Genomic DNA, 12289 nt, shown 5'->3' on the forward strand with positions numbered 1-12289 from the left:
CATGCTTTCACCTAATCTTAATTATCCTAGCCAAAGTATAGCGTTTGGCCATAGATTCCAAATTTATTTTGAAAAATCTAAGCTAGCGTTTGGCCATAGATCCCAAATTTATTTTGAAAAATCTGATTTGGGTGAAGTTTGGTGTGAAGATGAAAATGTGTTTGGACATACGTTTTCAAAACATATTTTTCAGCTTTATTTTAGAAAAACATATATATAATTCCCAAGTTTTGGGATTTTGGCCCAAAATCAGCTCAATAGATGGCCAAACATGAGCTTTGAAAATAAATCCCAAATTTATTTTGGCAAAACTCATGGCCAAACGGGGCCTAATTTGGGTAAAGTTTGGTTTGAGGATGTTATCAATTTTTTTTAATAAATGATTGGCTACAAAGGGATTTTTTTTTTAGTGAACGTGTCACAAGCTTACTCCTATTTTTTATTTTTTTTTTGTAAAGTTTTTGTAAAAACGAAGAATTTGATTCGATTTTCTCTCCTATTTACTACGGCGACGAAGAATCAAATTATCACTATATTTATTCCTTTTTCTACTTCTTCTTCCAAGTGCAGGATAACCCCAAGGGGTTGTGGGTTAATGTGTTTGGACATACGTTTTCAAAACATATTTTCCAACTTTATTTTTGAAAAACATGTATATAATTACCTAGTTTTAGGATTTTGGCCCAAAATCAGCTCGTATGGGATTTGGCATTTGGCCAAAATATGGTCAAAATTTATGACCAAACATGAATTCTGAAAATAAATATCAAATTTATTTTGACGAAACTCATGGTCAAATACAAATTTGAAAGTCACAAGGAAATAATGTTCCTTGTCAGGCAGAAACTATTAGCTAAATGTAACAACTTTTGTTGTAAAGTTAACTCTTTTACTATTTTTAAGAGAATCCTTATAGTACGTATAACGTATTCAAAGCAGAGACCGACTTCTGTTCGAACTTGGTATAGGATCTTCAAGTGACAGACACAAGATTCTGTAAGTAATGTCAATTTTGTTTGGTTGTAAGAGTTGGTGAGGGCCAAATACATAGGCGATCCCTTAAAGTCGACTTCAATTTTCATTCAGACACGTCAATTAAGTAGGCGTTTGGACATAAGAATTGTAAAATTCCAAAAAATGATAAATATTTTTTCAAGTGAAAATAGTATTTGAAATTTAGAGTTGTGTGTGAACATAAATTTGAGTCTGGGTTGTTTTTGAAGTTTTGTGAGTGATTTGAGTGAAAATTTTGAAAAACAGCTTTTTGGAGTTTTTCAAATTTTTGAAAATTTCCAAAATGCATCTTCAACTGAAAATTTGAAATTTTATGAACAAACGCTGATTCGAAAAAAAGTGATTTTTTTGGTAAAAAGGAAAAAAAAAAATTGTATGTCCAAACGGGCTCTAAGACTAGTACCTATTGAACACTTCAATCACTTCAAAAGTATATCTATTGAACACCTCATGCTAATGTAACAAAAGAAGTGATTCTCACCTGGAGTTGGATGTGTGAGAAGCTATTTTTTCTCTCTCTTATCGTATTCTTCATCACACCGAACTCCCACCATTCTCACCTTCTTCCAGTTTTGGTGATTGATCACCAGAAATTTTCTTTTTAAAATTATACTTTTGATCTTTCGTTAGTTTCTTTTGTAAAAGCAAAATATCTTACCTTTCCTATGTCATAACAAGTTTTACAATTCTTGTGGAACCACGATCAGCTTACCTTCTTCAGTGAAAAGTGAGAGATTAAAATGAATCATATTTAATTTTTTAATCTGTTTTAAGAAGCCGACCAACTTTGGTCGGTTTCCTTTGGCCAAACATGCGGGAAACTATTTTGAGTTCCGCGAAATTTATTTTCAAGAAACCGATCAGTTTTTTATTTAAAATAAATTCAAATTAATATTTAAAAAACGACCCAAAACGGTCGACTAATTCGGGCGGTCATTTTAAAAAACAGACCGAGTTCGATTGGTAACTTTATTTTTTAATAAAATCGACCGACATTGGTCGGTTACTTTTGTTGGAAAATACAATTAAAGAATATAAATAAAATAAAAGACAGTTTTAAAACAAAATGCACCAATGATCTAGTGGTAGAATAGTATCCTGCCACAATACAGACCTTGGTTCGATTTCCAAATGGTGCATTTTTTAATTACATAATAAAAATTCCGGCCGACTTTGGTCGGTTTTTTTGGCAATTTTTTTTAATTTAATTGACCGACCAAAGTTGGTCGGTATGCCCTTCCTACCTTGAAAATATCAGTTAATGATCGCGTTTTCGACGGTTATTGATCATTATCAACCTACTTTGATCGATTTTTTGGACGATTTTTATGAATTTCTGGTAGTGTTTTAGTGAAAAACGAATGCTCACCGAACGATAGAAGATGAGAAAGAAAAAAGACAAGAAAAAGAAAGAAGAAAGAAAGGGAGGGAGGGGGAAGGGATTACTGAAAGACAAGAAAAAGAAAGAAGAAAGAAAGGGAGGGAGGGGGAAGGGATTACTGGAAAGTTTTTATAAAAGCCTTTTTCTTTTTAATTTTAATCTTATTTTTCTCGTTCGTTATTTTAGAGATGCCAATCATTGATTGGTTCTTTAGAGCTTTTGGTAATCACGCTGTTCTTTTGGAAAAGAGATCGTGTCTAAGGTGTCCGATAGGCACACTTCTAGTGATGTTAAAATGTTCAATAGATACCGGTCTTAGTTGAGGTGTTTAAATAAAAACTGGAGCCAATTTAAAGGATTGTCTTTGTGTTTGGCATTCTAAGATTTTACTCTTCTAGGATGATATTTATTTTTTTAAGCGATTTCAAAAAATTGTGGAGCTAATGTGTATATAAAATTACATATACATTATTTTTTAAAAATATATTGTGTTATTTGCTCTCGCATATATAAGAAATGTTTGCTGCTAAATGGTATTGGATGACATCCCCACTAAAGAATGTCTTCGCTACTGATTACTTTAATCTGTAAGCCAACACAGTTGATCCTTATTATTCTCAAGAAATTGCTATCTTCAATAGCATTCTTACAAAAATATTTGTATAAGGTCAAAATCAGGTATGTTCGATTTCATGGGCTCGAAGAGTCACTTCAAGCCCGAGTTCAGAATGGACCGAGTTGGAGCCCGATGACGGAGTGCAAGGCTCGAAGATCGAAGTGTCCGATGAATATCAAGGACAAGCATGTTCAGCCTTGAGATAATGCCGTTGTTGTTTTGTAACAGAAAAACATTCCCTCAGTGGCACAAAGATCAAGACATAAATTCCGAAATTTATTTGTACGAGTTTGAACGGATTTGTACTAGGCGGTTAGATAACTATTCCAATAAGATTCCCTACTAAAAGTGGAAATGTACCTTGTAGAGGACCCCCTATTATATAAAGGGGAGCATATTCATTTGTAACATCATTAATCATTGACAAAGGAACGTACATTCCTTACTTTCTTGCTCATTACTCATCAAAATTGTCCTTTAACTTTATTGTTCTTGCTGACCTACCTCGAGGCCACCTAGGCTCGATGTCAAGACTTGCTTGCACACAGGATTGATTCAACTTACTTCTTTAATTTATACATTTGATTTCTTGACTATCAATGAGTATTGGACTAAATCACGTATCTTTAAGACTTCAATACAAATTTAATTGGTACTCCGATTTTAGGGGTAAACAATGTTCTTCTCTCACATAACGCATGTATTAGAGCTAATCTAATTCTGAAAGATTAAGAAGCTGGTGAGCAATTTCAATTAATTGAGGCGTCATAATTTTTAAACGAGTGATTATAATTAAAAGAAAGCCATGATAAAACTGAGTAGCATGTGGAGCCTTATAAAGCAAACCAGTTGGTAGCTTCATTCTTAAAGATTTTAAGTTGGTTAATTTTTTTATTTTATTTCTTAAAGGCTTTAATTAAGTTCTTATTATTATTATATAATAATTTAAAACATAAACTAAAATAGGATAAAAAGAATATGTTTACCAACTGTGACATAGGAGTAATTAACATGATGTGGTCCATCCAGCACTCCATCAAAAGAAATAGGGGCATTCACGATCCAAAATAAAGAAGAGGGACCTTTATGATATTATCAAACTTCATCAAAACCCTAGCTATATAAAACAAAGGCCGATTTATAGACACTCTTCCTCAGCTACTCGCACCACCTCCACAGCTAGGGTTTTTCAAGCTTCAGTAGCAGCTCAGCCGTCGCATCAGCAAATCAACCGAAGCCATGGTAGTCTCTTAATTTCTATCTAATTACTGTGTAAATCACCGGAATAAACTCGTATGATGTTAATTAATATGGATAATGGAGTTTATTTGTTAGTACTTGTGCAAATGTACTGGAAATGTTATAATTATTCAGTTAGATTTGTATCCGAGAATTTATATTCTTAATAATGTTTTAGCAAAGTAAATGTACGCTGATGGTCTCAAGTTTGATAATCGATGGTTCTTAAACATTTTATAGATTTAAGGTTGTTTTATTTTTATTTTTTTTGAAGTAATTCAGTCAAGTTTATGTTGATGGATTATATTGGATTTATAGTCTAAGAGAAGGACCAGGGAGCCCAAGGAAGAGACTGTAACCCTAGGACCAGCTACCAGGGAGGGTGAATTGGTCTTTGGTGTTGCCCACATTTTCGCCTCTTTCAACGACACTTTCATTGTAAGCTCTTGATTTTTTCTTCCATGGTACTTGTTGTGGTTTGTAGAAGAAGCTAAAGGATTGAATTTGAGCTTGTATGTTAATTGCAGCATGTGACTGATTTGTCTGGTCGGGAAACAATGGTCCGCATTACTGGTATGTACTCTGTGATGTGGGATTAGTTGCATTTGTGTAGTATCTTTTTTTCTGGATTTCATCATTAGTGGGTTAATGAAAAACTTAATTCACCAGCCATTAAAGAATCTAACAATCCCACAGTTAGCTGACTGTATGTTTCCTATTTTTAAATTTTCCTGTAGAAAGTGTATGGCTTTGTACTACAAGCCTACAACAACTCCTACACCTCAGTCCTAAACTAGTTGAGTCTGCTGCATGCATCCTCATTGATCATTTTTCTCCATTTAAACTCATCTCATGCCAATATTATGCATAATAATACGCTATATTTTCTATTGACATATAAATCTCTATAAGGCTAAACAACTCCTAGAAAAGCAGAGGACGTAAAGTGTAAGTGTTAACATAACTAAAACATATTTTGAATATAATGTATAAAATGCGTGACTTTTTTTTTTAACTTTCTTAATAAAATTGGTAAACACGTTGTATCTCATCTTATCCAATTACTCGGTATTACTTATCTACCTTAATTGGGAAACCAGTTTGGAGGATCTGTCTTTTTCACTTAGACTTGTTCTACTTTACAGGTGGTATGAAGGTGAAGGCTGACAGAGATGAATCTTCTCCTTATGCTGCTATGCTTGCAGCACAAGATGTTTCTCAACGATGCAAGGTAATACATATTGATCAGCTTGTTTTCACAGTTTTTTCCCTTCATCATTTTTATGATATATTAATTCAAGATATACATGCATCTTTTTAAGCCACTAGAAGATATAAAAAGAACCATGTTTTGGATCCCATTACTTTGCGAGGATTACAATTGATTGAAGTTCAAGAGGTGTTGCGAACTGTAAAAGATTTTAAGCTTTGTAAGATTGTGTATTTGATGAGATGTGTGTTATTTGTGGGCATAGTGCGTCCAAGCTTTTCAGGTTTTTTACGGTTCTATTTAAATCATGGATGTTTTCCGTTATATTTTTGTAATATAATAATGATTGTTCTGTACCTATGTCCAAAGATGCTTAGCTTACCTGTACCCTGTTCCTTTATGGCTTAGCTTTTTTTTTTAAACATCTCTTGCTGATGAAAAAATGTGATATTTGCTGGTTAGAAGGTTGTACTTGGGCTTGATTTACGTAATATCTGTCAACCCAGTTAAGATTGTCTGACGACTATTCGATGATTCTTGCACCTATACTCCTTGTCATTAATATTGTTGTGTGTCGACCATGTCCAAGCATGAGTCAGTTGTCTGAATAACCAAAGTAATACATAGTTGAATCTGGAAGTAAAGTGAGTCTGACTGTTTGATTAAAATGTAATATTTCACATTATATTGCACATGAAGGTTTTAATGTCATTTCTATCTGCCTTTTGGTGTTCCTTGAGGTTGATAAATAATCTGGTGCTGTAGTTTCGTCGTTCAGGGTTTTCCTTGTGTATTAATTGCTTGGAAGTCCAGCTGATACTCAACTCACTTTTGTTAATTAACAGGAGCTTGGAATTAATGCTCTTCACATTAAGCTTCGGGCTACAGGAGGGAACAAAACTAAGACTCCTGGTCCTGGTGCCCAGTCCGCTCTTCGAGCCCTTGCTCGATCTGGAATGAAAATTGGACGCATAGGTAAACAACTTCTGATTGTTGAGTAGTTCAGTATCATCTGCCAGGCATAATTGCTTCGGAATTCTATTGTTTGATAACCTGCTCTAATCTTTTGTAATCTTTAGTTTAGCATCATAAGTGAGAAACCCTGCTGAAAGTACATTTTGCTTTATTTTGTCAGAGGATGTTACTCCTATTCCCACAGACAGCACTCGCAGAAAGGGTGGTAGAAGGGGAAGGAGGCTGTGAATTCTTCTCAGCAACATGCTTGCTGCATGGCAGAATATTTTGGTTAAGGGTTGCATCTTTGATTGTGTTTTTACATCTTAGATTTAAACATTTTGTAGACTCGGTGCAAGGTCATTTTTACTTGTGATCAGTTGGAGTTTTGCAAGCTTGTGAGGTAGCAATTATTTCGTTGAGTTGGATTAGTAAGTTGTCTTTGTTTTGCTGGTTAATGACTGAATTTTTCTTGCTGCTTCCTTCTTAACATTGTGTTTTGTAGAGACCACTCATCTCTAACAACTTATAGAAACAGCAATCCACACAAGTGGATGAGTTTAAAGTACTAAAACGAAAATATTTGAGTTGGAACAGCTGCAACTGAGTGGGAATAATCTAATACCACTACATTTAAATCAATGTCCTTTGGATGGCTGTTTGAGGGCTAATACTTTGATGGCTGTTTGAACTATTAGGGGTCGTTTGGTACGAGGGATAATGTGAGATAAGATGTGAGATTAAATTTATATTGTGTTCGGTTGGTGGTATTGTTTACCCTAAAAAATGGATGACAATTGAATTAGTTCGACCACCCTCGAGCCAAAGATGTTTCGATTGACGTATGAACATACTAATAGAGTAATGAGATAATAAAGCCTTTATATAGTTGGGGAGTTCTACTCTTGATAAAGTTCTATATGAGGTAAAAAATTATTAGCTAATTAACTGGCCCATCCTTGATATGTATCGAGATTCCTGCCATGATCTGCACCCGATTACGGATATTTCGTCCTTCTGTTATTCGCCACGGCAAATTTCCCTCGATCTCGATCTTCATCTTGCCCGGTGCCGTGGTCGAACTTAACGATATATCCTCGCACCTTGGTTCGGTATAACCTGAGGTCGAACCTTAACCTATCATATTCCAGTCTCGATTAATCACATAAGGGGCAAGCCCGGTTTCGACCGTATACAGGTATAAATTTATCCTGGAATAAATTTATACCTACAACCAAACAAGGTATAACTTTAATCTCAGACTTGAATCAAGATATCCCATCTTATCCCACTTTATCCTATCAAACTTGAGATTATTTTATCCCATCTCCCATATGGTATAAATTAGTCCTAGGATTATAATTCCAAAATTATGATTCCGGGATAATTTAGTCCGCGTATCAATCGATACCTTAGCTTTTAGTTTAACTGATCAAACTGGGTAACATTTATTTATGCACTGAGGGCAAATTTGAAGACTCGCCAATGAGTAGGACAAATTACATTGGCGGTGAAAGTAGCTTAATAGTTTTAGATGCTGTATAGTAAAGAAGTCAGTAGCTCATTTATAGTTATGGTGGTGTACGATGTAACAATGGTAACAGTTATTTCCAAAATTGTGGTTTAGAGCAATGGATATATACTCATTTAACAAAACACGTATGTTGTTTATAATGGTAGACGGTATGTGATGATAGGTTATAATTACGTATTTTAGTCGCTTATTACACTCTAATTTACTGCACTTTAATTGAGTTTGAGCTTTAATCGCTAGTGTCTTGCGCTAACTGTGTGTTTTATGCCTTGTAGGAGTGATTCCGATCTATGTAGATGTTATGGAATGAACTCAAGTGATTTAGAGCTTTAAAGTCTGAGTAAAAGCTCAAGGAATTATGCCGGGATCGTGTTTGGGGGTCAACGGATGATAGTTAGAGCGAACGAAGAATTGAGTAGGCATATCGCGCACTATCTAGTAAAATGGATATAACTTTTCGCTCAGAACTCCATTTGGGCTCCACAATATATGGTTGGAAAGCTAACTCAAAGGGCTACAACTTTCATGTTTTACGTTTTTCCAAATTCCAAACGGAACAGGGTCAAAAACGCGATTGAAACTGTGACTGCGGACCTGACGCGGCAGAACACTGCTGCAGATTCTGAAGGCCACTCTGGCCGCGGTCCTAGCGTAACCGCGGTAGGACCGCGGCAGGACGCGTAAACTTCAGGGACCAAAGTGCAAAATACGGGATTTTAAGCCCTAAACCCTATATTAAACGAGGGAAGCCGGCCAAGAAAGGGGAGAATGATCTTTGGAAGTGAAAAACATCAGAAGGAAGGGCAAGAGGCAAGGAGGATCATTGGGCATCAATCTTTAATCTTCTTCTTTGTTCTTTTACCTTTGAATATGAATTCTTTTGTGATTTTTGTTATTTTCATGAGTAGCTAACTTTTCTAATCTAAGGTTTTGGTGAAACCCGTTGGGGATGAATTGGTTGTCATAAGTAATATAGATTTGAATTAGTTTAATCTCTATTTGTTCAACTATGTTTTGATTGTGGTTGATTGAAAGGATCCTCAATTAGCCGTTCTTATTTACTATGTATCTGCTTGAGAGAGAGTGCATATTTAGGTAGTTGTTTGAACAACATCACTCGCGGAGTATAGGCGAGAGTCATAACCGAGGTTTAGAGGTTGGATTAGAGATAACGATACCTCGGGTGCGATCTAAGTGAACTGTAATGCGAATCTAGCTAGCGTAGCTTGAGAGAGTGCGTCTAGTAAATTATCATAACTGCTTGAGAGAGATTTATGATAGCTGGAGAGTTCATGATTGATAGAGGCAACTAAGTCAACGCTATAAGAAACATACAACCAAGGAAATCAACAACGGGGGAAACCATTACCTTAGACCTTTATTCTAATTGTTTAGAATTCAAGCATAGTTAGTTTTCAGCTGTTTATTTATTTTCAATCTTGTCTTCTTGGTGATATTAAACAGATACAGCTAAGCCTTAGTTCTCTGTGGAATTCGACTCCGGACTTTTAGACCGGATTATATTTGCAGCGACCGCTTATCCTTTTTAGGACTAGAGTTGGGCGTGATCAAATTTTGGCGTCGTTGCGGAGAACTAACGGTGTAGTTGTAGCTGTATATATTGATAGGGTTCAAGTTTGAACTTTTAGTTTGTTTTTTTTTTTGTATTTTTTTTTTATAACTATTGATTTGAGAAACATGACATCTTGGAATTATGGGAATTTAGGTGTAGATAATTCTACTATTGATCTCCATACATATTGTGAAGGAAATCACCCGTGGCAAAATTTTTAAAACATTCCTAAGAGCGAGTTATGTGCACCAACTCAATCTTATTTGTGGAATGTGTGTGATGTGTATGGTGGTAAAAATGGTCACTTTCATGGTTGTGCTTATATTTCTTATTTTCCCCCACCCGTTACTATGATGGTTCTACCTTTTCTTGTGAAGCTAATAGGAACAAAGAACCTGGGAATGCGGACTTGAAGGAGATCAAGGATATGCTAAAGTGCCTTCTGGAACAAAACAATGAGAAACAATTGCACATAGAAAGGCAAGAGGCAACTATTCGCAAGTTGGAGGCTCAATTGAGTCAAGTGATTGGAGCTTTTAATGCTCAACAAACCAATATTGAGGATAGTAGCCAAGAAGAGCATGAATTTGAGGTGTTAATTGGGGAGGCCAGAGTAGAACATCAACAACCTAGCCAACTAGAATTTGAGGATGTCAATGTTGAAAAAGTAATACTAGAGTCAACCAAGGACGTTGAAGATACAAATTTAGTTGACTCTAGTGTGATTGGTGTTCAGGAGGTTAAAAATCTTGAAGTTCATGTATTTGAGCGCGTTGGGCCTCATTCCAAACACTTCTCTACATTATGTTCAGACGGTGAAATGGAAATTCACCCTTATGAGCATAAAAAGGAGTCCAAGGAAGAGGTAGATGAGCCTTATATTTTGGATTTCTCAAGGCCGTCTAGGCAAGGTGACACTCCTCGGTTGAGAGCCAACAAGTGAATTTTTGGCTCGCAAGAATTTGTACCGCCCCAAGAGCATAATCATAAGCTTGAAGCAAAACTTGGGGTTCAATTCATAAGCTCGAGGTGGAGGCAAAAAGTGATTCGCGTTGTGCCGCGACATTAAATCAAGCACTTGTTGGGAGGCAACCCAGCTTTATTGCTTTTATTTATTTATTTATTTTTAATTGTATTATTTTTCTAGTGTCAATTTTTTATTTTTTCAGGAGAATGGAAAGCAAAGGTATTGGAAGGATACAACAGCAAACCAAATGGCTAGAACTAAGTGTGAGGTACCCGCACGAAGGACCAAGATTGGGAGAAGTCTGAGTACCCCATGAGTTGTTAGTGCTTCGGCCTTTGGCTTACAAGTGCATGAGAGAAGTGATCGAGGTGAAGTAGAAGAAAGGATGTGAAGAGTATTTATAGAGAAAAGTAACAATAACTCAGAGGTGAGTGGATAAATATGAAGACTAAGATTATGTCGTTTACATTTCAAAGATTTTTTTGGTGTTACAAAATCCCTTTTATTAGTTAGGTGTGCATTGGGGACAATGCACAATTTTAAGTATGCGGTGATGAGATTGTCTGGGTGACTTTTCATGCTACTTTAGCTGTATTAGTTTAATTAAATAGTTTTTTTTAAAAGATTGGACTTTTCCCGACGATAGATCTATTAGACAATTTTCTTGAGGGATTTAAGTCTAAAGAAAAAAAAAAGATTTTTTTTGTAGGTAGTGTAATAATTCCCCCTTGGTTTTCTTTGTGCCACGGTTCTTTTCCAAGGGTTTTATTTGAACCGGGTGTAGTTAATTTTTTTTAGGAATAGGAGCCATTGTGTTGTGTTTTGAATTGAAGCAATATCTCTTGACTTTGTTATGCCTTGAGAATAGTGAGTACTTTGGTTGTGACGCTTAGGCTCAGTTTTTGACTCTTGTATAAGTACCTTAAATTGTATGATTTTAAATTTGCTTAACTGCTTTGACTAGAGTGTCTTGATGAATCCAATCCTGCGTGAGTTATGTGCCATGTGTGTGTAAGGTTTGGTGTTATTCTGTGCATTGCATTTGATGCCTAGAACTTGCCCCGTGTGTTTGCAAAGCGAAATAGTAGTGTTGTTCAGTCTTGGAAATGATATAGGCGTTTTCTTGTTGAGCCAGATATGTATATTTTACCCACCTAATTGTTATGTATCGTAGTTAACCTCTTTGAGCCTATAATTCTTTTTCTTTGGCAACCACATTACAAGCCTTACCCATTTGTTTGAATTAACCATCTATTTGAACCTTTTCACCTCTCATGAGCTCTTGAATTGTTATGAACTTTGTAAAAGTTAAAGTGTGGGGTGGTTGGTTTGGCTTTTGAGTGGAACTAATTGAATAAGGAGAAAGGTGCACTATTTTGAAAAAGGAAGAGCCACTTGAATTGAAAAAAAATATAGTTGGATTGTTGTGGAAAAAAAATCCTTGATAAGTGGTGGCTCTTGACGTAAGTGTGCTTAAAGAAGAATGGGGTAATTTACATTGATATGAAGGTGGAATTTTGGTTTGACATAAGTATAGGGTTTAAATGTTAAAATGTATGTATTAAAGTGCTTAGGGAGGTGTAGTCACTCTTATATCTAAATATATCCTACCCGTCCCGTAGCCTACATTACAACCAATAAAGTCCTAATTGATCCAAGATTGAATGAGCTCTATTAGTGGAGTAGTACACTACGGGGCAAGCTTATGGTGCATCTTTTGTGGCATATGAATGTTATTTCTGAGAGTGAGTGAATTCTTTCTATCTTGAGTTCCTAAGTGTTCTTAAATTTTATTGTGAGG

The 12289-nt window shown here is 35.6% G+C and overlaps 1 protein-coding gene across 1 annotated transcript; it reads left to right on the top strand.

The window, feature by feature from the left end:
- On the top strand, positions 4144-6904 carry LOC109233243 (40S ribosomal protein S14-2). Its single transcript, XM_019399048.1, has 6 exons — positions 4144-4253; positions 4569-4688; positions 4778-4823; positions 5396-5481; positions 6306-6435; positions 6596-6904. Exons 1-6 carry the CDS (start codon positions 4251-4253, stop codon positions 6661-6663), a joined length of 453 nt encoding a protein of 150 aa, XP_019254593.1. The 5' UTR covers positions 4144-4250; the 3' UTR covers positions 6664-6904.

Source organism: Nicotiana attenuata, chromosome 10, assembly GCF_001879085.1.
Source record: "Nicotiana attenuata strain UT chromosome 10, NIATTr2, whole genome shotgun sequence".
Classification (NCBI taxonomy): domain Eukaryota; kingdom Viridiplantae; phylum Streptophyta; class Magnoliopsida; order Solanales; family Solanaceae; genus Nicotiana; species Nicotiana attenuata.

Excerpts from the sequence above, each read along its gene's own strand:
- LOC109233243 (XM_019399048.1), top strand. Across the intron at positions 4,824-5,395 it reads AACAATGGTCCGCATTACTG|GTGGTATGAAGGTGAAGGCT; the intron begins GTATGTACTCTG and ends TCTACTTTACAG. Across the intron at positions 5,482-6,305 it reads ATGTTTCTCAACGATGCAAG|GAGCTTGGAATTAATGCTCT; the intron begins GTAATACATATT and ends GTTAATTAACAG.